This window comes from Aulonocara sp. 'chitande type north' Nkhata Bay, linkage group LG20 (assembly GCF_057382095.1).
Source record: "Aulonocara sp. 'chitande type north' Nkhata Bay isolate Kocher_YH1m ecotype deep benthic linkage group LG20, A_spYH_male_GT1.1, whole genome shotgun sequence".
In the NCBI taxonomy this organism is placed as follows: Eukaryota; Metazoa; Chordata; class Actinopteri; order Cichliformes; family Cichlidae; genus Aulonocara; species Aulonocara sp. 'chitande type north' Nkhata Bay.
Genome location: NC_141363.1, coordinates 7698566 through 7723844, shown reverse-complemented (window position 1 = coordinate 7723844; position 25279 = coordinate 7698566). Strand labels below are relative to the sequence as shown.

At 40.8% G+C, this 25279-nt stretch overlaps 1 protein-coding gene across 4 annotated transcripts; it reads right to left on the bottom strand.

Annotated features, from left to right (window-relative positions):
• Positions 1-472: 472 nt before the first annotated feature.
• gnas (GNAS complex locus) lies at positions 473-24798 on the bottom strand. 4 transcript variants are annotated; one of them, XM_086278394.1, is made up of 14 exons: positions 24611-24798; positions 23398-24270; positions 23073-23211; positions 17928-18000; positions 14133-14187; positions 13916-14035; positions 9135-9232; positions 4935-4989; positions 4549-4622; positions 4348-4406; positions 4136-4256; positions 3703-3833; positions 3217-3284; positions 473-3073 (listed from the first exon to the last, which is right to left on the bottom strand). In XM_086278394.1, the coding sequence occupies exons 3-14, from the start codon at positions 23209-23211 to the stop codon at positions 2927-2929; spliced, it is 1140 nt and encodes a 379-aa protein (XP_086134520.1). In that variant the 5' UTR covers positions 23398-24270; positions 24611-24798; the 3' UTR covers positions 473-2926. The 4 variants fall into 4 exon arrangements, with proteins under 4 accessions (XP_086134520.1, XP_086134523.1, XP_086134521.1 ...); XM_086278397.1 differs by having other exon boundaries at positions 24019-24270; XM_086278395.1 differs by having other exon boundaries at positions 23073-24270; positions 24564-24798.
• Positions 24799-25279: the final 481 nt, after the last annotated feature.

Below are 25279 nucleotides of genomic sequence, written 5' to 3'. Positions count from 1 at the left end.
TTGAGTAGCAGTAGCAATAAATGAATAAAGAGATAAAAAAAAACCCAAAAGGAGCTAAAGAATTTATAGAGCTAAACTTGAAATAGCAAATATGTTTGATACAACAGTGCATTCAGATCATACTTCTGATTGTAAAAGCTGCAAGACAAAGCATCTCTAATTTTTTTTTGCTGCGGTGGGGGCAGGAGTAGGGGGGCGGGAATAAATAAATAAATAAATATCAGCACTGTTAAAGATTAAGCGATTTGGTCCGATACGTTACTGATTTTCACAACGAATGTAGATCAGTTTTTGGTTGGGAGCTAGAGACACAGGTAGATGTGCAAAATGTTCACTGCCATGAGGATTGTTGTTTTGCGAAGCACAACAGTCATAAGAATCGATAAGCTTGGATGCACTTTTGTCTAATAGGGTTGTTGATTTCTATCCCCTGAGTTGCGTAGAGTGTAATGACAAAAACATGACAAAGCAGTTGCTGTTTGCACCAAAAAAAAAAAAAAAAAAAGAAAAAAAAAAAGAAAAAAAAATTCTTTATTTCATAGAGCTCCTTTTCAGAAAGTAGACCCATATTTGATGTACACATTAAATGAGACTAGGGCACTGAAATGAGAGATGCTAATACTGTACAGGCTGCCTCTGCTGTGCAAGGCTAGGCAGGAGGACCCCCTCCCCCCTCAGCAGAAAAGAAAAACAAATTGTTCTTTTTTTGGCCATTTTTTCTTTTTTTTGCAAAAACAAGAACGATTTGTGTAGAAACAAGCAATGTTTTGCATCTGTCACCTCCCACTTATAACCCTTCAGTGTGTGGAAGAAAAAAAAAAAAAAATCCCAAACAACTTCAGTTGAAAGGATTAAGTTATAGCAATATGCACACCATCAAGTGTACAATTTGTCAAGGTTCATTTGATTCTAATAAAATACTTTAGAACCCATATAGATTTCATATTTATCTTTTTGGGGGTATATGGATCAAAAAAAAAAAGAAAAAAAAAGACATTAAATCATAAAGATGGGCTGGAAGGTAAAGGGTGGAAAAAAACCCCAAAAATAACCCAAGGAAAAAAAAAAAAAAAAAAAAAAAAAAAAAAAAAAAACCAACCAAAAAACAAAAACCCAACCACCCCAAAAAACAAAACTCTACTAAAGCTACAAATGGTCATCCACCATCTCCAAGGAAAGGAGAGGCGAAAGAAATAGACTGAGAAAGAGAGAGGTGGGGATAAAGAAAGGGAGAGAATGTAAGAGCGAGGGAGGCAGGGAGAGGATTGGCCAAGCTATACAGCGCAGTATGACACCCACTTTAGCTCATTACACACGTACAGTCGTGATCAAGGCACAGGGATCTTCTAAAAGTTTTTTCCTCAATAAAGTTGTACAAAATAATACATTTTACAGTCTGTACAAGAATAATAGTTCAGCAGTAAAGTAAAGACAGACATACAAGGGAGGAGAGGAGGAATGGTGGAGGGAGGAATGGCAGGGAGGTGCAAGCACACAGGTGGGGGCAGAAAAAAAAAAAGTCCCATTTTGTTGTGTTTTTAATATTCCAAGATTAATATATCTTATTTTCTCTTTAAAATGAAAGACCACTGCCAGGAAGGTAAAAGTGCAAATGGAAAAGGTGGCGGTGAAGAGGGTGGGCGAAAGATGGAGAACGTGTAGAGAACGGGTGACAAAAGGATGACAAAGAGTTGAGATAAAGAAAGAGCGCACAGGGCACAATGGCACAAAAGTCTACACAGAGAAAAACAGCTGTGGAGACTGTATAACAGGATGAGAGTTCTCTTTAACTTATATGGTACTGTACTGTTGAAGGATGCCCGTCGCCCTCTATTGAAAGTCCCATAGAAGTTGGCATTTCTGGTTCTTTTTGTTTTAAACTCAATATATCCTCCTCACGTGATGCTCCGATACCAACAAGACAAAGTCAGGTGGCTAAACAGTTCTGTAGAGAAGCCGCTGGCGCCCCGGTCAATCACGGCCGACACCTCCCATCAGAGAAACTCAAATCGCAGTTGGCTCCCATCCCGTTTTAGTGAACACCTGCTCGAGTGACGTCTCACCAACACACCCGTGGTCTGGTTAAGTCTGTGGTAACGCTGCTCCTCTGGGCTCGGCTGAGCTTCGCCCGTTTAATCTCAAAAAGCACCGACCCAGATAAATAGCCGGCATCTCAACGAAATGCGAGCAGGTACGTGCGTTGCCAGATTGACCCCCCTGTTGTGCAGTCCAGTAAAAAGCAGGTGAGATGTGTTGTGTGTGCGCAAGCAGAGCCACTGGATTTAAAGATGTCTCTAAGTGAAAGGAAGGTTTGGTGTACATGGTTTGAGTCAAAGTCCTGAGCACAGTGCTTGTTTTTTTTGTTTTTTGTCTCTCTTAAATACAGTGTTCAGTTGATCTGCTGTGATATATTCATTCTCCATTTGCAGTAATTCATCTCTTTCCCAATTGCACTGAAGTAGTAGCTCTTAGTTTTCAGCCCAATCAGGGGAGAAAACCCCCCCCCCAAAAAAAACCAAAACGAACAAAACTCAAGCTGCAGCTCCAACCCTCGCTGCAGGAAACTCAGTCCGGACTGGGCCACTTTTTTTCTGTTTTTAGGAAGGTGAAGGTAACGTGACGATAACATTATGTCGAAAGGTGAGGAGCTGGGAGTATGGCTGAAAGTCAAGACTGAAGTCTGTTTTACGTGTAAGCCCCTCAAACCCATCCGTCAAAAATTCTGCATCAGGTAGAGAGTTTGCATCAGGGGAATTTCTGGGTTCACGGCGTGTTTACTATAAGTGTGTGTTTTGGCCCCTGTTGTGTCACAAGAGCTCTCATACTTCTGCAGAAGAGTTCAGAGACGCAGGTTCAGGGATTTCTTTTACGTCTTCCATAGTCCGATCTGGTTTTATCTTTTTGGCCTAACACCTTTCCTCTCCCATCACAACAGCTCGTACTGCCGCAGGTGCATCCGCTGGATGATGTCTCGACAGTCATTAAAGACGCGGCGGATGTTCTCTGTGTCGACGGCGCAGGTGAAATGGGGGTAACAGTAGTGCCTTCCATCTCCACTTGCTGTGCTGATCCTCTGTAGAAGAAAGGAAAAGTTACAAAGCAGCTAAACAACTTTTGTGCAGCAGAAATGTCTCCAAATTTTATTAAAGCATAACCCCCGCCCCTCCACTGCATACATTTAAAAACAAATCCCATGAAAGACAGCTACGCACTTACCAGGAACTCATCTCTGATGAAGTACTTTGCCCTTGTAACACGCGGATCTTCTCCAGGTTCTGGCGTCGCTGTAAGAGGAGACAGAGGCCAGTGACTAACTTCTCACCATATGCAATTTCACAGGTAGACAATTTAAACATGACAATGCAACAACTAGTAAGGAGGCACTACAACTCTATAGCAGAATGTGTAAGACGTAAAAAGAAGCTTTCCACCTCACAGAGCAAGCGCTTCACTACAAAAATCTTCTAGGTGTATCCAGGATGACCCCTTGTGGTGAATGATATCAAAGGTATCCTTTCAAATTTCTGGATGAGTTGTTGCATCGAATTTTCCATTTTTTTAAATGATAAATTTCATTGATGAAAATAAAAACGTGTTTTCACGTCGGTATAATTTATTGTACTTAATCTTAACACACACACACACACACACACACACACACACACACAGCTCAAAATCAGATGCTGTAATAAGGCAGCTCACCATCATCAGGTGTGGTGTAGCGAGCAAATTCTGGGAAGTATTCTTCGATTTTGGACTTCCCTGCCAACACCTTCTCTGCAAGCAGGTCCTGTTTATTTAGGAACAAGATGACAGAAATGGTCCGCAGCCACCTGAGGAAGACGAGAGACTGAAATAAGATCACACTGAAATATAAAACTGTTTCCAAGTGTGAAAAGACAAAGTTCAGTCAGCCAAAATAAGCCATAACAGGGGCCAGCAGATAACAGTTCGCTTAGGACTTGCTCAAAGTGTTCTAGCTTCGAAACCATGTTTGATAAATAACTTGCCTACCCTTGAGAGGCTGAAGTGCTGCGAAGGCTTTCTGATTTCCTATGCTGTCAACTTAATCTCGGGATTCAATACAAAACAAACCACAAGTCCACAGGATGACAGGTTTGGCGTCTTTCCTCACCTGTTGTTCCAGATATTCTTGAAGAGGTTGAGGGCCTCCTGTAAACGGTTGGTCTGATTGTCCTCTCGGATCACCATGTTGTAACTGCTACTGGCCACCACAAAGATGATGGCTGTTACGTCTGAGGAAGAGGGAGGAACAGCGATAAATCAGACACCGTGAGAGAAAAGGATACGAGTCAAGGGAAGTGAGAGGAAATAAACACCACTTACCATTAAAGCACTGAATCCATTTCCTGCGCTCATCCCTTTGACCGCCGACATCAAACATACTGTACAGATATAAATGTAAACATGGAAAATGCTGCCATCATGTGGAGAAAATGCATATGTACAGCTGATTTGTGTTTATATCCTCAGACACTGTAGATTACCTTTGAAAGAAACTGTTACTCTCCACCCTTTTTTACTTACTGGAAATTAACTTTGTCCACTTGGAATCTCGTCTCAAAGATCCCTGAAGTCAGTACTCTGCACCTCAGCAAATCCTGGTGAACAGGAGTGACACAATGTAACAACAAGGCTTTTATGTGCCAGATTAGAGTGACAAACCTGGAGAAACACTCACAAGATACAAATCCAACATATGGAATATTTGGACAATATACTGAATTTCAAAGTGAAAAATAAGAGGATATAACACATTTGAGTTTGGCACCAAAGGAGCAAAAGCATAACTTTAATATGTGACAGGGACCAAAATGTTAAAGTCCCTTCCTCATAAAATACTATTCAGGGGAAATAGTTGTATAGTTAAATGTAGGATATTATTAACTTTGTAGTGGAAGAAGTTCACCCACCTGATCTGTTGGAGTGTAGTCACTCTGTTTCACAATGTCGATCTTGTCTAGAAAGCTGAAAAGACGAGAGACACAAAAGGCAAGAGAACAGTTACCGAAGTAATACTATAGACCACACAGTGGTTTCATATTTGTAAGACTTGTACAGGTGTGCTCAAGGAGTCAAATGAGACAAAAAAAAAAAAAACAAAAAAAAACAAAAACACAAAAAAAAAAAAAAAAAACCACTGGTATAATACCAGGCATGACTGTGCACTTTTTCCTCCAGCAACACTTAAGTATCATCTCTCATGTACATCGCCACAGCTGTGGTATTATATGAAATACAAAACCAGTTTGCCAGAGAGGCTGTCCGTGTGGTTTTGAGCCCGACATACTGAGACTTAAAGTCTCCAATAGAGAGAGATACCAATAAAACCAACTTTTGAATTTAATTGTATTTTTCTACAGCAGATGACCTTGAAGGTAGAAGCATCCTCACTGCTCACTCAATATGCAGGGAAAACACTGAAGCTGTTGTCCAGTATGCCAAAATGAGTCAATGTGAAAGCAGGGAGTGAGCATAGCTACAAGTGATCATGACAACTCAAAGGGCAGAAGACGATAGATTCAGGTTACACCCAGCTTGAGGAAACTAAGATCTTATGGAGAAGAGTACAGTGCATTCAGTAGTTTTAATATGTATAGTATTTAATGTAGCTTTTTCCTCATTTGCAAGAGAAGGTGGGCCTCCTGCAACATCTGCAATTATTTCACATTTGAGTAAAAAGGATGACCAAGAAGTGCTATGTTAAAGATCAGAACAAGCCGCAGGCAGCATTCAAACATCTTGCCAATGACAGCAGGTCATCAATATATCATGGAAGACATGGATGAACTAGGAAACAGGAAGAGGAAGTGGACAGTGAGAGAATCTTTGGGATTCTTTGAAGGTCCGAGCAACCACCAGCCCCATCCGGAGAGGGAAGAAAGAAAGAGAGAAAAAAAAAAAAAAAAAAAAAAAGTGTCCAGAAGGTAAGATGAGAGCACACACACAAGAGTGGAAGAGGTAAAGAAACAGAAGGAGAGAGACAGAATGAAGGTGTAGTGGCGTCTGTCTGACATTACAGAGCAGATTTCAAAAATAGCTCCCCAGCGCCCTGGCCTGCAGCACGGTTACCATGGAGACCCAACCACAGGCACTATTAATAGTCTATCAGCACCCAATCTCGTGCAGCTGGAGTAGCACCAGAAAGAAGACAGACTGATGGAGAAAGGGGGAAAAAAGGAGGAGAGAAGGAAAGAAAGAGCAGGATGAGTTTGTGTTGTGTGCAAGGAGGAAGGAGGAGGGATCACAGACTGGACTGTACCACTTGAGTGAGGAAATCAACTTTTTAAAGATCAAACCGATCTAAAGTTCTCAATGACCGGATGCATTATTCACCAGGATGGATTTATTAGTAAAAAACAGTCAAGACTACAGGGTCATAGTCAAGAGCTGAGCAGCGAAGGTATCCTCCTCAACCATCACCCCCCCCCTCCTCTAAGCATCCTCTGATCTGTAGATGACTCAGCCTCCGCCATGTTTGCTCCCAAACCCTGCAAACTGCAGCTGTTACACGACTCCTTCACTATACATTTTCTTTGTGGTTTTACCTGCTTTTGTTTGGAAAAAAAATATAAACTGGACAACTCTGACCCATAAAAAGTACATTTAGGACCCCCCTTAATCACTTAACGTATGCACATCCAGATTTTAAGATTTCAACCAGTGACTCCTGTCTCAGCTCCCTTTTAAAAGTCATCCACCTTTGTTAGGATGACTCCATACTCCTGACAGGTTATGATAACTTTGCTGTTTTTATTTGTAGCAGATGCAGAGTGCTCCAAGTCTCGTCAGTGATTTTTAGAAGTCCGCAGGTATTTAATGTATCCCAAAAATATGACCCTTTAAGTTTTATTTCAGTGTTTACCAGGACATGAAAACTGCATGTTTAGAAACACCACTCGAAGACTAAGCTGTTTTAATAATAGTGATGCACTGTATCAGTCTTAATTCAGCAAGAGACTCGTTTCCCTTTATGCTGAAGAGCTTTGATATTGTCGGACTTACTCCTAATCGAGATGATTTCTAGCTAGTTTTCCCTCATTAATGCACTGAATCAGCATCGTCAAATCTAATCTTCTCCACTACACAATTGCATGCCAGCATTTTCACATACGACCACACTCGTCATTTACATGTGTAAGGGTGCGTTGGTGCCTGCACATTGGGAAAATGAGAGGAAACAGAAGGAGGGCGTTTCTATCTGCTGGGTTGATTTTAAATTAGAGCTTCATGCAACTTTGTTTATAGACTAGCTACTTTACCTCTTTTCCTGAACTTTGAGTCAGTGTGTGTTGTTGAAAACATGCAGTGTGTGGTGAGGGTATGGAGAAGGGTTCAGAAAAACAGAATCAAGTCTTTGTTAAGACTCAAAACAAACGTGTCACAGTCAAGTCAAAACATTTGGTTGAGTTGCTCATCTCAAACTCGAGTATGAGCACCGGTTACAGTATTGAAGTCCATAACTGTATGTAGAGGTGGTATATGCCGATATTACCTATGAGCTTTCTCCTCTTGATGGGAAATAAACTCTGGATCTCATTGCATTTAGTTTTTAAATCTTTTTTAAAGCACAGTTAATATTATGTAGGGTGCATAGTGCTTCCCTAACGAGTAGATTTTTTGGCAATCTCTTAGGGAGCTAGAGCATTCATACTATCCGGTCTTCAAGTCTGATATTATTAGCCGTTTCTGGGTCCAAGCTACACTTTAAACAAATATAGCAGCATCACAGAGTTACAATTTTGCCTAAATTCTTTCCTCTTTAATAAAATGATCAATGTGACTGCTCTACCAGGTGTAACAATTAGGTTTAACATCCAGGCATTCACCATAACAGAGCTAGCAGGGAGCTACAGATGGAAACCATGGATTGAGATTTCTGAAAAAATTAAAACTTACAGCTCTGCTATCACAGCCGACAAAAATGAAGACAGAAAACTAAACAACAATGTTTGCAGGGTTACTGAAGTTGGGCTAGCTGGTATATAATGTTGTTCTATGTCACTGCTAGCTACACAGCTATGATTTGCATAATATAAACACATTAGTACACTAAAGTTGGAAGATGAATGCCAACTTTTTTCCACTCAATAGAAGATCATGTGATGGTTCCCGATGGTTAGGGATAAATGCAATTGCATATCAGGAAGGTGTAAACAGACTAAACTTCAGTCAGGAGAACAACTGAGATAATCCATTCAAAATATGAGGTTGGTCATTAATATACTACTGCATGGGGCTTTAGTTACATCATAAGGTTTTAAAAGCTGAGCTTTAAAAATGAATAGTGGTAATAAAAGTGACAGAGGTCGACAGTGATCACTGAATTTTTTGTTTTGGGGGGCTTGCTCAGATGACATTGAATAAGATACAAACCAAAACCCAAACCAAAAATAGCCTTAATAAACGCAGAGTAGTTTGGACCTGGAAGCAGGGTTCATACATCATCACTTAACAACCGGATTGACGAGGCTAGGGCTCACATTGCTATCATCTAGTTTTGAGTCCTTAGTTGTCATTTAATCTAAGGAAATAATTTAGCCAGATTTAAGGAAATTAAGGTAAAATGCACTTTTCTATAATACACGGTCTCATTGCCATATAGGAGTCATGAATTGAAAAAACCCAACTAGTATGCCTTACCTGCCATGAAACCGCTTAGTAGCGCACATGCTGGGATCAGGATGAGCATGTCTACCCCAGATTTCACCCTACTTATGCTTTAGTCATAAAACCGGAAGTATTAGAACAAATACGAAAACATACTTCAGTCTCTACTTCTTTGTCAATAATGCAACTGTTCATCCTGCTTGTAACCGGCTTCCAGCAGGACCTGACACCATCTCAAGCTGAAAGGAGCCGCTCTGCTATGCAACTTCTAGGATGCCCCAAGTACACAACATTTGCCTCAGATTACTAGTAATAAGCTTCTGTAACTCAAAGCAAACAAAACAATAAATAAAAAAAAAAGACAATTAAAACTACACCAACTATAAGATAACCACACAAAATGGCACCACATGCACAGTATCAATAAAAACTAGAAGTTATCCCTCACAGAATCCTCACATTTATAAATCACGTCACCATGAAGTTGAACTTAAGTTACTTACTACTGTGCACAGTCGATTAGCTGGTACTCATTGGATCTCTCATAGCAAGCCCGGACACCTTCGTCTTGCCACAGTGTCTTTGCGTGATCGTAAAACTCCTGAGAACAAGAAGATTTGGGGAGGGGGGGGGGGGGAGATGAATCATACAGGCAGAACAGGAGAATTGAAGCATCAGCAAAAGTTGGACATTGTTAGTAATCATGTTTATCATGAAATTACAAAAAACAAGTTCTGTGTCACTGCAGTGGAAATGCGAGACAACATTAGAACCACTGCATGATTAAACAGGATTGAGCAACAGCTCATGTGCTTAAACATGTTTCAAAGTAGGCGATTGTGTGTATTCCTTGTGCATGTTACACTGAACATGACATGAAACGGGGGGGGGGGGGGGGGATGTGTATGTGAGGGCACCTCCTGCCCAGCGTTTCTGTTGACACCATATGCAGTGTACGTTGTGCCTGGGCGATGTCTGTGTGCACATCTTTAAAAAGGTAAATAAGGGTGCAGATTCCTCACAGCAGACAGACTTTGTGACATGCAGATATCAAATCAATGAAGCATTTATCTTTTTTGCACTCTTAACACCTTTGCCGATTTCATTTTAAGGAAGTAAAAAGTTGCAGAAACAACACCACCTCTGTGTGTCACTCACTGACCACTTTGAGCACACCCGTTAAACCTGACTTGAACTGTCCGGAGCATTGTACATGCATGCTTCTTAACTGGCTTCATGGTGGCTGGTGGTGTGCTGGATTGCATTACACGGCATGTTCCCAATATTTTGTCCACTCCATTAACATACATGAAGAAACATTAGGCAATGTCAAGCACTCCGGTACACCACCAGCCACTATGTGAAGCCAGTAACAAAGCTGACTTGTCGCTTCTTTAATAACATCAAAAACTGAAAGGGTGCAAGCTTTGTGAAGGTGGAGTTGATGTTTGAACTGTTGCTCAGGCTTACAGTAGATTTTACGAAATGAAGTGGCAACACTATGAGAATCATTGTGATAAAAAGGACCATTTTATAACTGCAGCATCCAAACCCTTCATCCTTAAAAAACACGCAATACATATTTAGCACAGTTTTTAAAAATGGATCATTCGGTCTGCTGCTCCTGAACCTCTCATCAATGTCACAGAAACATGGCCATTAGTCAGGTGACTCTGCTCCTAGATTTAAAAAGGAACAAGTTTGATTTCCTTAGAGTCTTCCAATCCCTATGAGCACACTGTTGAGCATTTTGACAAAACCCTGTGTCTCCACATTCCTGATCAGGGAGGTTTTCCTCATGTACAACAGCATGTTCCCCGTGTGTGTGTGTAGCTATATGCACTGAAGCTACTGAAATTTACTTGTGGCTGTAAGGTGGTAACACCTGTTATTGCTGACATATCACCCCAAAATAACTTAACACAAACAGCACAACTAGTTTTTCTGCCGATTTAGATGCCCACTCTAAACACATATAGTATATTCTCCTTCATTACAGCCAAATTCATTATATTGCTCATTTACATTTTTTTTTTTTTTTTTTTTTTTTTTAAATACCAGCATCTGTGCTGTGATATTGACATTTAATATGAGAGATGCTGCTTCTCTTACTGCAGATTTCTAGGCATCACTAGATTGTGATATGAAATATGTGACTGTTTGATCAATAACTGCAGCTAGTTGCTAAACTAAGAAAAAAAAAATCAAATTTGATGCACTCATTTAATGAAAATAAAAAAGTTGGGGGGGGGGAATTAAGAGCAGACCAACTGCAGTGACTCAAAAGGTATTTTCTATGTGCAGAGCCATTTTTAGCTCATCTATAAACTAAACAAATGCAGGTCAAATATATCTGGTTTCTCCTACACTACAGGAACAAAGGTATTGAGTCACCTACACTTTACACCTACAGGAGCTGTTCAGCCTTGGAAACCCATGCCATGTAGCTCCTGGTGCACAGTTTGTGTGCTGATGTTAATGCCAGAGTTTGGCTGTTACTGAGTCAGCGGAGTGTTAGAGCCTCAGGACTTGACGACCCTGCTCTGCCACTTTGAAGCAGAGTTGCTGTGGTTTCTAAACACTTTGACTTTGCAATAATACTACTTCGAGTTCATGGTGGAATATCTAGGAGGGAAGAGATTTCATGAACTGATTTGCTGCAACAGTACTATCCCTAATATAGCACCATGCTCGAATTCAGCAAACTCTTTAGACTGGCTCTTTCAGCAGTGTTTATAAAGTCAGACTGCATGGCTAGGTGCTTGATTTATACATTTGGGGCGATTGTGGCTCAAGAGTTGGGAGTTCGCCTTGTAATCGGAAGGTTGCCGGTTCGAGCCCCGGCTTGGGCAGTCTCGGTCATTGTGTCCTTGGGCAAGACACTTCACCCGTTGCCTACTGGTGGTGGTCAGAGGGCCCGGTGGCGCCAGTGTCCGGCAGCCTCGCCTCTATCAGTGCGCCCCAGGGTGGCTGTGGCTACAATGTGGCTTGCCATCACCAGTGTGTGAATGTGTGTGTGTGAATGGGTGGATGACTGGATATGTAAAGCGCTTTGGGGTCCTTAGGGACTAGTAAAGCGCTATATAAATACAGGCCATTTACCATTTGAATTTGAAATTTAAAGTGTTTACCAAAATCTACATAGTGTACTAGAGTGGGCAATAGACAAATGGCTGTGTTGCACATAAACACTGGAATTTGCTGTGCGTAGCCATATGTAGGAAGTCATCCAATATTTACTTAGACAGCAAGTCAACGGCACATTCCTCTATTAATTTACACTATGGGCTGCAGAGATGAGACATTAACAAATGTGTGATTCAAATTGCAAACAAAATTTGCTCTTCACATTTTACAAATGAAACACTCATTCCATAAACTCAGTTAAAGTTAAGAAATCTGACTTGGTAACAATTAGTGCAGCCCTCAAGTCATCATGTAATGGAAAAGTAAATGGGTTGGACTTATCTTATCCCAATCATCCAGCAGGCAGTCTACAATAATGTACCTGACAAAAATAAGGATCTCCAATCATTTTCAATCTGCACTGGATTCAATTCCTCGTCTCCATTAAAGTCCTAAACCGGTTTGACCGTGGTAAACGGCTTTAAACTATTAATGTTGGAATTCACCTGTTCACAAACCTGCATGCGTCACGTGTGGGCACGTCCGTCCTCGTAGCTCTTTACAACTTTACCAGCACTCTGCTTGCTGAATTAACTGTAATACTCCCTCCTTTAAATTAAAAATGAAATCTAACCTAAACATTTATAGTGGCAGGCGCACAAGGGCACTGTTAAAGCCAGTTTAAAAGCAACTGACTTCCTGCAAACTGATTCCCGTTTCATCCTGATTTACCATTAGTCTTCATTTCGAGATAAATTAATAATGTCACAGTCCTGACTGGAAGTGATGATGTGCCTATGACGCTCACCACCACACACACTTTTCACCATCATGTTTTATAACTTGGAAACTATGCCATGCTTGTCATAAACAAGTCATCCAACCAAACAAGTAAAACGACCATAAACAAATAATTGCTTCCCAACAGCTCAGAATGCATGGAATTCATTGGGCAGCGGGGTGATTTAGTGGTTGACGAGAGTGGCTCGTAGGTTAAATCTCTCAGATTTGAGTCCTCTGACAGCTGATTTGTCTTAATGAATTGTTGCAGAGTTAGATTTGCTGTCTGCTTACAAACTACAAATCACTCAGGGTAAGAGTGTGAGCTCAGTGCCACTATGTAAATAAATGGGTGTCTGGTGAGGATCGTTACTTGACTGAAACACAGCTGCCCCTTTAGTTTCAATATTTCCCACCCCTATTTATCATTTATGAACTTTATTCAAAATAAACAGAAGTAAAAAAAGCTTCTTCTTGAAAAAGTCATACAAGACTGAGTGACCTTAAACCTCAAGCCCAACAGGTGGCTGTAGATAAACACTGACTAATGTCCACACTAACATTTTAGTGTTGAGTGCATAACTTACTTCCCATGCATTGCACTAGCCCTCAGACTTTTGCAAATGCTGCTGAGCTCCAGCACTGCAGTGCAGTGCTAACTACTACACCACCAGTGCATGGCGGCATACCAAGTGTCAGTTGTCTTAACATACACATTTTCAAGACGGACAAAGACTCCCAAAAATAATACCACTGTTTCACCTTAAACTGCTATAATCATATTAGTGTAGGTATTGTGCAAACCTTCATCTCTTGGGATAGACAATTAGTCAATGGAAATATCCCGCTGAGAATACCAAACCCACACAGACATTACCAGTGGATTCATTAGTAAACCCCAGTGTCTATAACAGTCTCTGGACACAGTCTTTACCTGTTTCAAGAGATCCTCACCTGTGACACTGGGAGTAATTCCTACCATGATCTACTGAAGTACAAACACACAGCTGAAAAGGCCATGGCCCTGCTACAGATCCATTATACAGACTTTAAAAATAATAACACAAATTTAAATAATAAAAGTCCTAAAATGTACCTTACACATCTATCCCAATTTCTGAAGCAACCCAACAAACTCAAACAAGTATATAAGGTCAACTCTACAATTCTTAGTAGAACATAAACTGGGGCAATGAACTATGAAAACGTGAGCCATGAGTTCAATTTGAAAGAGTAAAGCTGGAAAATTACTGTCATTATAAAACAGTTCTGAAGATCAAAGCAAGGCAAACAAGAAAAACCGCTAAATAAATTACTTAAAGAAAGCTACATGTCAAAGTGTGGGTTGATATGTATTTGGTGATATATTGCTACTCACAGATGGAAAATCAAAGTCTTTCTGATTGACAAAGTTGAGGATGTATTCAATCCGGCACTGGTTTTCAGGACATGCCAACTGGACAGGTGGGGTTAGGGTACTCATAGCTGTTACTATGGTCTGTAGAAAAGAAACCCAAAGAAAAACGATAAGACAACACGACAGGTTACGGCCGCATTTGTCTAAGCTGCTACTAAACCACCAACAGCACACTTACCTCGATAGCCTCTTTAATATTATTCTTAATGTCCTGGATTTTCTGCTTCTTCTCTCTGAAACAGAAAATGTTCAATGAGAAGCAGTAAATCGCAGAAATACTGCAAATGTCTTCAGAACAGGAAAAAAAGTGCATGCATATAAAAACTGTTTGACTGAGATGAAGTGCTCAAAACATGTAAAACGAGTTCTACTTTTGTCTGCAGGTGATTTGTTATATATAGAAAAAGTTAATATCCTAAAGATTTTGGATATTAATGTTTAGCATTTAACCTGCAATACATTGAGACCACAAATTAACCATAAAACAGCAATAATCTGAAACTGTTAAGAGGGAGCAAAATAGAGTAAATAAAAAGACAAGACGTAATTTAGCGTTAAAAAATAATTTAAGGCTAATGGTGACAGAATGATTACATTTGTTTTTTGAACCAGTCGGTGACATTTTGTCAAACAGACAAAACTGCATGATACAAAAGCAACTTCACATCCACTGAAAGAAAACAGCCATTCTCACAGCTTGCACTGCAACTCTGCCTCTCTTCAAACCACTATATTTACATCAAAAACATGTTTAGTTTTGCTATAAAGTATCATTTTAATGAAGCTTGGAGAAAAAAAAAGAAAAAAAGAGTTAGAGGTCCCTCTTACCCTGACCGGGTGCATTACAGTCCACTGTATTAGGTTTGTTTTTGGTCTGTATGGGTAAACAGACCTTCATTGACATGCATGCTAGCGAAATTATGTCTGTCTGCTGTAAATGATAGCTGTGTGTTTGAGACATTTGGACTGACAAAAAAAATGTTTCTAATAAAAGGCAACCAGAGAGCCAGTTAGTCTATCTTTCACCTTGAGCCTGCCAGGACAACAGTACATTGTGTTTACAATAGCTCCATGTCAGTGACAAGGGTGAAACGGTCCCCTTTACAAACTTATCTACACTTAACAGCCACAAATGTATGTATACAGCCAAAGCCATGACACCAAAAGCTAACGTCTGTTCACTAGCTTCAGTAACTTGGCATTTCTGGCACTCAGTTTTTGTGGTGAAAGAAAAACAAAAACATATTTTACAACAAACCACATGTGAGGTAACTGGGAAGAAAAGAAAAATAAAATGGGGGGGGGGGGGGGGGGGGGGGGAAGAGGAAGAGGTTATGAGGGGAACTGGGAAGGCACATTTACATTTTTAAACTGATAGTCAATGAAGACTGTCACATGGTTGTGTGATCTCTCCAGAGAGACTGCTTCCCTCTGTATGGTTAGAGAGAGATGGACTTAAAGATGTAACATATATGCAATATGTGCTACAGTGATTGCATCCAAAAAACATGTGTTCAACAAAAAAGAAAAGCGTTTAGGTGGATGATAGCCCATCTAAAGAGGGTTTGAAATCAATATCAATAACATTCTGTACTCTAGTGTGTTGCATAACATGGATTAATTAATAATCAACTGGCCATCTATACCAGGGGTGTCAAACATGAGGGGTGGTGGCCAGAACGGGGCCAGCAAAGTCCCCCCCCAAAAAAGAGAAAAAAAAAAAACAGACTTGTATGAAACTGAAATTCAGTAAGTTGTAAGAAGCCACATTAAGTTAACATGAAGACTGTATAGAAGTCTCACTTCAGCCCATTTTTAAGCTTGCTGTGTTGGTTTCATGGCCAAGGGGGTGGGGGGATAATAATAAAATGAACTGCTTTGATTCAACTTTAAGGCCCATCATCTGCCCCTCCCCCTCAATAAAAATGTCCCAAATACCCCAGTCCTCATTTTTGCCTACTTTCCAGTTCCAAATGCCTTGCCCAAGGGCAGCTAAGTCACGTTTGTTCAAAGAATATGGAGAGATGAGTCATCCATTCATCTATTTCCCAAATCACGCCGGCAATTGGAACTGCCAGTCTTCCGGTCACGAGACAATTACTCTGACATTACCATGATGCCACAACACTCAATCCATTCACCCCAAAATTCTTTTTATCACAGGCCTTATTGAACCCTTTAAGGCTCAAATCAGTATATTATGTCCTGCCTGAGGATGCAGGCAAATTAAAGCACATTATGCTTGTCATGTGAAGTCCGTTCTGGAACACCGTTTTGGTTTAAAGAGACCTTCATTGATGAAGGTGATTAATTCCAAAGGTGACGTCTGATCAGACATACACAGACAATAAACCTAACATGAAAATCCTCCAGTTTACTGCATCTGAGGACAGGAATGAGCCATACAGGTCTCAATAAACACGAGTCACATTTATGACTCCAATGGCACTCTACGGATTTGTTTCTTAATGAAGACAGATCTCACCCATGCAAGCAGAGACAGACACACTGACACACACTGTTCTGTGTTGTGGAGTCACACACTGGGTCATATGCCCAAGTTCGCCTTAAGTGCTGAAAATCTAGCCTAACCTCGCAAAGATACTTCCATCTTATCAATACATGACCACCACCAGACCAATACAAACATCTTATTTTACTCCTGAAACTGGTTAAGCAAAAGTTAAAGATGTGCTCCCAAAAACACTGAGGAGGGGGGGGAAGAAATGCAACACAAGGGTAGTCTTTAGAGTTTTCACACAGAGGGTTTAATTTGTTAGACCACTCCGCTAGATTAACCCTCAACCAAGTATGCTTGGTGATTCAGTTCAATCCCCCACCCCCACTCCAATCCATCAGAGGGAACAACTATCAGTTATATTGTTGGTCACCGTTGGAGTGACCTTAGGAGACCCTGACAGAAACTTGTGCAAGTACTATAAAAGTTCAGCTGCTGGCTAGCTAGCTCCAACTCCCATCTCATGTTCTCCTATCGGAAAGCTGACCAGGACACTGATCTAGTGGTCTTTCATATCATTCAGCCTTCTCTCTATTTTGTCTGGTGTTCAGACGGACTTCTGCCCTGGAGATCTCTTGCAAGAGTGCCACTACCCTGATCTTAAAATGAGCAGCATTGCTAACTACTCTTCAACATGGTGGCGCTAGCAGTTGAGGCACTGGAGAACAGCAAATTATTGGAATCATTTATCACAAAGCTGGCTTAATTTTACTTGTAGGTGAGCAGTTTTTAGGGTACTGACTGTCAGTTCTTTAAGCCGGCTTGGAGCACCTTACCCTTACATGCACGCTTCTCCTTACCTGGGCAGATTTCAAAACTTAAACTAGGCCCAGTCATAGCAGTCAATTTAGCTTCGACCAGAGGTGGTCAACAATGAGTGAGCTAAGTGGCATCATAATGTCTTTACAGAGAATTAGCTCACTAAATAATCGCTTTTAACCAAATCAAAAAATGTCTAATTTCTGCCAATACTAGCATATCAATAAATTAATAAATAAATTACTTCAATGCTCTAGGGCTATATAGTAGAAGATGAAACTACCTTTAGGATTCTATTGCACCATTTTACAACTGAATCAATACAAGTTAGGTCTACTAAAAGTTGACAAAGTATCCCACTATATAGTCAGTTCTCTTCACAGTGAAAAGCCTGCAGGCTGGTCAGCGACCCCTTGGAAACCTCCAGTTGGTAGCAAAAAGTGTAAATTTGCCAAATGGTTGGCAAGTGGTTGCTGGCTGTTGCTAGGTCAAAGTAGTTGCAAAGAGGTATACTTGTTTCATTAGAAACTTATGACCATTGACAGAAACTCTTACAGGGGTCTCTGTGGCGCTGAGGAGGAGATGTAGATTCAGCCTGGGATAAAAGTCTTCAAACCCACAAGCCAACATGAGCCTCAGACTTAAAAGAGCACTCAGCAGAATGCTGCTCATTCTCAGCCTCACTCTAGTACTCACTCTGCATTGAAGCCGTTGACATGTAGGATCCTCATCTGTTTCACTATGGTGCTCTTTCCCGACTCTCCAGCTCCTGAGAGAGAAAAAGTGAAAATGGATTATGTACCTTACTGATACACTTACATGCACTCAGTGTTGGGATAAAATGGGTGTTTATCTGAAATACCAGTTTACAGTGTAAGTACAACTTCCTTTATGTGGACACAAGCACTGTAGCTCACTACAAGGTTAAAGGTCCCAAACTGTTATGGGTTTGACTGAATAAGTTGCCTGCAAACTGACAATTAGTGCAGTGCCCGCTGTTACAGGCATGTTCGCACCAGTGACATTACTATGAGGTCACAGAGGTGTGAGAACAAGTGCAAATAAGGCCACCAATAAAGCACAACACTAGATTATTATCCAAGGGGCCAGAGAACAAAAGAAGACCTTGAGATTCCTTTTTAAACTACTTCAAATAATGGTTTAATTTTGAATAAAGTATAACATCTTGTTGTGTCTGCCCCTACAATCTCTTACCCTTTAAGCAACTATGACAAAATACAGAAAAAAAAAAGCAAAAAAAAAAAAAAAAAAAAAAAAAGCCCCAAAACAATTCGAAAGCCCATTTGTGTGTCCTGGGGAGAAAACATGTTAAGGTGTGCACAAAAGAGGAATATTCTGATCATTCAATATCACCCGGGATGGGAGACTTCATTCTGCAGCATCACAATGAGTCCCCCCCCCAAAAAAAAAGCCAGCACCAAGAACCATCTGACAAGAACAAGGGGTCCATCAACAGATGCTGTAACCCCCCACAGAGTCCTGATCTCGACACCATGCTCTCAGTTAGACTAAGACTAGCTAAAAGTATAACATATCACAATTCTCCTAAGATACTGCATGAAAAATTTGAATTGTTAAAAAATAAATACATAAATTAAATCCAATTAGGGTTTTTTGTGTTTGTATTCAGATGTCAACAATACGCTTGTCGTCACTTTATCTGAGCCTGAACCTTACTGTGTAATATTGTATATGTGTGTTATTCATTTTCGTTTCTCATTTCTATTTTAACAGACTGAAATTGATAGCATGCAGCACTACCGGGCCGTTAGTGGTAAGCTGCAGGTTGCCAGATGAATTGCTTGGAACTGCTATAAGAATGAAACTCAGTTTTTGCCCTGTAATGTCAAACCTACAGCATGCAAGGCTACATGAGGAATGAGCAAATTTAGTTACAAGACCCAATGTACACCAAGATGTATGCTTTTCCCGTTTCAGGCCTATTTATATAAATTTAAAAAAAAAAAAAAAAAAAAAAAAAAAAAAAAAAAAAAAGAGGCCTGAAACAGCAGTCTTGTCTTTGTCATCTTAGTTATTTCTGGTGTTCACTTACATTAAGGTAAAATTAAATTTACCTTGAATTAAATAAAGACAAATGTAAGTTACACCCCCCCCAAAAAAACAAACAAACAAAAAACCTAACGTACTTAAGGTAAAGCTTAAAACAGACTGAAGCACAAAGCCACAAGTACATCAGTTTGTTTGATTATTTAATATCTAGAAGATTAAATATTTATTAGGTGATTTTTTTTAACTATTGCTTGACATGATGAGTGACTGTTGAAGTAAATGTCTAAATACATAATTACATGTAAAACTTATTTTGGCATTCTACAGTATTACAGCAATACTGAATATTTCAAAGTAAAGTTAAAGGCGTAATAAGTGGCATGTTTGTACAGATGTCATTTATCTTAGGGCTCTTTTCTCCCTTTCTGTCCTACTTTGGACGAATGAAAAAAAAGTTAACTAAATACATTTCCAAGGTAAAAAGACGAAGTCTAAAGTAAAAAAAAAAAAATAACTTAGTCAGCTTTACATTAGCATCATCTGACAGTTTGCACCAGTTTAGGCTGCGATTCCCAGCAATGAAGTGCAACTGTTAGTCAAGCACATCAGAGAAGCCACACAAGTCTGGGACTTGTGCATTTTGATGGCTCAGCTTGCTACAGTATATATCATGAACTCGTAACATCATGAGCTCGACGATAACTGATGACCTCGTGTCACAGTGCTCCCTCCTTCTCTGCCCATTACCCGTCTTTTACCAGACTACATTGTGAAGCAATAAAATAAGGACAAATAAAGTACACTTTAGTTTGGAGAATGTTAACCACACAAATGATTTTAAAAAGTAGGTCATATATAGCCAAATGAGTATTATCCAAAATGAAAATCCCGACTGACTTTAACACCTTAACAATGGCCTTAAAAAAAAAAAAAAAAAAAAAAAAGGAACTTTTGCCGCCACATGTCCACAGTGAGCATATCTGCTAGTAGACCCTTTAACATTGGCAGTTCTATCACATTAAATCAGAGAAGATACACCAGAATGTCAGACATCAACCAGCCAGAAACAGAATGATAGAACAATACTTTGGTCCATTATGTGGCAGGATTGTTGAAGAAAATCAAGATTTTGCTCCAAACATAACATCCCAGTGCACTTCAAGCTGAGTAACACCCTCAGACCAAAACTGGTTCATCCCTAGGACAACACACACACACACACACACACACACACACACACACACACACACGCTAAACAGCATAGTGTATGCAGTGCAGTCAGGAATACTTGGACCTTTAAACAGGACAAACCAAACAACCACCTTACAAATGTTTAACACAACATAGGAGAGCCAGCTCAAGACTCAGCTGTACACTTGTACCTAAAGGAGAAGGACACCAGGGTTCACATTTTCATCCAAGACGGACGGTTTGACAGGGGAGTGAAAGAGGCCACCTAGGTCCACTTTGATTTGTTCATTGTTGAACACCAGCTATCACGACCTACAACACAGTCTCAACAGTCCTTCCCAGGCATTACAATCCCCACTCACACTTTGCCTCAGGTGACCTCAATAGCTCACATGATGGTGGGGTGGGAGATATGATATAAGAAATTTCATACCATGCCCCCAGTGACAGAATGACCCATGCCCTTTTATTTTTTTTAACACTACTGATCATGCGAGATTCCACATGATCAACGTTGGGTCAAGGACCATCTCCAAAGAGACAACCCCAACTAAGGGTTCAATACCTGGGACTGTCAGTCATTTTGGAAGTAAAGAAGCCTCTTGGATAAACTTAAAGCCCAGTTATGTTCTTTTCAAGCATTCAAGACAACCATGATCTGGATGACAGAGAACCTGCAGAAACATGAAATCTAAACTGCCATTAGGCCCTTCACAGCCACAGAAGTCATCAGCACTGAAACTCTTGCAACATTGCTTAAACTAAAACATCAGATTAGCTGCTAATATAGTTGTACGCTAACACAGCATTTAAAAAAACAAAACAAAAAACCAAACAAACAAAAAACAACAAAAAGAAAATGCTTGTTCCTTTGTTTTGCAAATACTGTGGTAGCATTAAAGATGCAATTGTTTTTGTCATGGCAAACTCATTAAATATTGCTTCACATGCAATGTGGCATCTAAAACCTGTTTACATTAACACCCTGAGAATTTAGGATGCTTTTTATAATGAAGTCTGACAAAGATGCCAAATTAAAATGTAGTAATTTACAGGATTAATGGTGTGCAGCAAAATGTGGTGGGTTCCACGTCAGGAAGCATGACTGTTCATCTGATGTAGTATCATGATGGACAAGAGCTGAACTGCATCTGGGGCACCCTGCAGTGTTCTGACAGAAAAGCTAGCTTGTGGGGTTGACCAGTATAAGCACAGAGCAATCCAGTAGTCTTTTTGTACTGCTACCCTTCACCCATTGTGTCTTATTTAACAGGTCTCGTTAACATGGACCTATTAAGGCTTTAATTAGACTGGGTGGTTAATCCAATCAAAAGCATACTGAGCAAAACACATAAATGATCTGCAAATTTAAACCTTGTGGGCACGCATGCTCAAAATTTTGCTCTGCCAATAGATGGTCAACATTTGTGTTTTAGCTAGGCTACAATACAAACCGACACTACAAATGCTGAAGAATCGGTTAGGTTGTGTGTCCAGCTTTAACTCGTAGACTCTTTTTGGTCAATTTACTGCCTGTCAAGCTGCAGAGATCATCTTATTACCAACAAAGCTAACACAAGGTCTAGTAGCAGGTGTGAACTGAGTGTCCCTTTTTTTATGCTTACTTACCTTTGCTCACCCTTAAAAAAAAAAAAAAAAAGTTTCCTTTAAGGGTCGCATTTAAATCAAGCTGATATTTTAGATCTGAAAGACCTAAAAATTACAGAAGGTATATTTGTTTTGTCCTTCTCCTTTCCAAAAGTCATCACAACTTCCTCCCTAATGCAAGTAGTGACATGTCATACAATATCCACCCTCAATAGTGATATGTTCAAAACAAATTGACCCCCTCCCCCAAGGGTCCGCCGCAAATTCTTAGAAGTCAAAACCCTGTGAATGGATATACGAGGAGGGTACAGATGAGAGCTTTGCAGGAAACAAAAAACACTCTTATATAATGAAAGAGACCCAGCCCACCTAAATTTCACTCACACAACCACATGTTGAGTCTTACACATATTCATTTCTTCATTAACCAAGTTTTGGTGTGCTTTTCTTTGAGTCACATTATCTTATGTTTGGGCAACACACCCACAAACTGGCATGTGATGTAAAGCTTCTGTTAGTTTGGCAAATTTGAGGCCTGCATGCATGCTTAGTGCTAGAAATGAGCACTGTTCAGCATGCTGCAAAGTCCCAGTTTAATACAACTGAAAAAGAAAAAGTGTTAAAGAACAAACATACATTACTTAATGATCAATTAGGACAGGCTGGTTCTGATTGATGTTGGTGCTCGTTAATCCTTTAACCACTGCAAGCAGTTTACCCCACCTTACAGGTTTGCCTCACTGCATACTCTAAAACCAGCCAATGGGCTGTGCTACAGCAGGTTTGGGGAGTTAGCATTGCAGAATGACAGTCTGACAGCAACATGCCAAAAACCCAGCACCGTATTGCATTTTTGGCCTTATGCAAGAGCAAAGTCACTGTTGACAATGTTTCCCAAAACAACATCCCAGAAAGTTTTGCAGGGAGGAAGCAGGGTCTCAACCGTCCAAACAGAGGCCTTGTCTGTAAAGCAGCAAGCACATAAGATCTGTAAAAATGTGTCAAACTCACCTAGAAGTAGTAGTCTGTGTGTTGCTCTGTAGATCTGTTTGTCCTTTTGGAGCTGCTTCTCTATCTTTTTGTTTGCTTCTCTTTGAGCCTTCTCCTCATTTCTCTGGTCTTCGGTCTTACTGTTGCCCAAACAACCCATCTTCCCGCAAGAAAAAAGAAAAAAGGGGGTCCAGGGGAGGAGGAAGAGGTGGTGGAAGAAGAAGTAGAGGAGGTGGTAGTGGAGGGGGAAGGGAAGGTGGGGGGGTAATGTAGAAAGAAAAATAAATCAGATAAACTAGTCTAGATGCCTCGTTTGACCCGCGGATTTGGCAGCAACGTTACCCACATTTACACCGTTTAAGGTCCGTGGCGCCCCTGTGTAGAGATTTAAAGTCCGTAACGCGTATTTTGCTGTCAGAGAAAGGGCAGGATACTGTTGCTGACGACACGGAGGCCGCCTTCTCAGTTTGCTGAATCCGGCTCGGGCTTTTCCCTTTTATATGCAGTAGTTTGTGTTTCGTTTTTCCAAACTCTTTCCCCCCCCCTTCAGCCGTGTAAGATAAAGACTTGTAATCCACAATGTCCACTATAAGACCCAAAAACGGCGGTTCACCTCAAACGGAGGCAGAAAAAAACAGCCTAATTTGCATCTCCAAAAGCCCGGGTCTTGCGTCTCACAGCTGCCCGTGACAAGGAGCCGAACTCGGCGTGTCCGCAAAGCTCGCCTGTGCTGTAGCGCCGCTCGTTACCACGTCGCTTTTCATGACAAACATTTCCATGGGTGTATACTTAGACTCTATATCTATTTTTCTGTCTCCCCGACGGCTGTCTTCGTCGGGGACCCAGCAGGACAGCTGTAAGGAAAATAATATTTACACCCAAACGAGCTACATGTGTGGCATTCTCGCTTCTTCCGTCGTCACCCGGCTCTTTTTCATTCTCTGCATCAAATCAGCCCCAAACTCACTGCGGTTGTCTTTTCGTCTTGATCCCTCGCCACCTCCAAATCCGAAATGATCCAGTATCCCCCCTCCGATTTGTCCTCCTTATATGTGATGGCTGTTCCTTGCTGTTTTCTCCTCCAAAGGGCCTTCTCTCTCTCTGCCCCTCGCTTTTGTTGCTGAAATGTTTTATCAGCCCCTCACATCACCACCAAGCCTCCAAAACTGCGCACCGATAGACTTTTTTTCTTAATTTCTGGCTCGACTCCGATGAATCCCTTCAAAAGAGAGAGGGGGGAAATAATTACAAAAAAAAAAAATAGGAGGGGGACAAAATAACAGAAAAAGAAAACGTGACCAAAGACGTGAAAATCCCTCGAAATGTATCCACGTTTCTTGCAGGTGAAAAAGCTACACCCGCTGTCAGGCTCGGCTTTTATAACCTACATACGGCCTATACATGTGCACACACGCTGTCATACAAACATACATTTATATACACATATGTAGATTCCTCTTGAATCCTAGGTGGGTAAACAGGCTACAGACTTGACACTACATGTGCATTTACATTCACAAAAAGTAGGACGCGGGGCTGTTGTAGCAGCACATTCCCACCGTGAAGGCCGCTCCCCTCCTGGCCGCTGGTCGAGGAAGGTGAAAGACGGGAATACCCGATTCTTGGAGGTTATTATTTTCTCCCTTTCTCTCTTGCTTTCTCTCTCCGAGAATAGTAGCCTACATTGAACAGATAGACAGCGCTTTTAGAGAGACGGGGTGGGGCCACACAACGCTCATTGAACCCTGGGAAGGAAGGACCGAGAGAGGAGGAGGAGGAGGAGGAGGAGGAGAGGCCGCTTCGCCTGGTCACGTGATCCGGGTGCGGAGCCGCGTTAGCGGCGTGGCTGTGCGGAGAGAGAAAAAGGCGCCCTCTTCAAGGAAAAAAGACCTGAGGTGGTTTGTATGCAGGAATAACAGCACAAGACCCCTCTGAGCAGGGCTACTCAAATCTTAGAAGACCACTAGATATGTTCTGTTACAGACATTTATTCACGGAAAAGTACAAGCACATCAGCAGCGGATTATACTGAGTTATACTATTAGGAAGACTGGTGCATTAAGTTACTTTCAAGACATAGGCTTAACACTATTATACCCATTTCTTAAAATCTGCTAAAATAGTTTTCCATAACTCACGATTTAAATAATCATTCTTTATCTTGTGAAATAAGCTGCCCTCACTTTAAGCTAATTCTGACTGGCTTTCTCTTGTAAAGCACGTGAGTG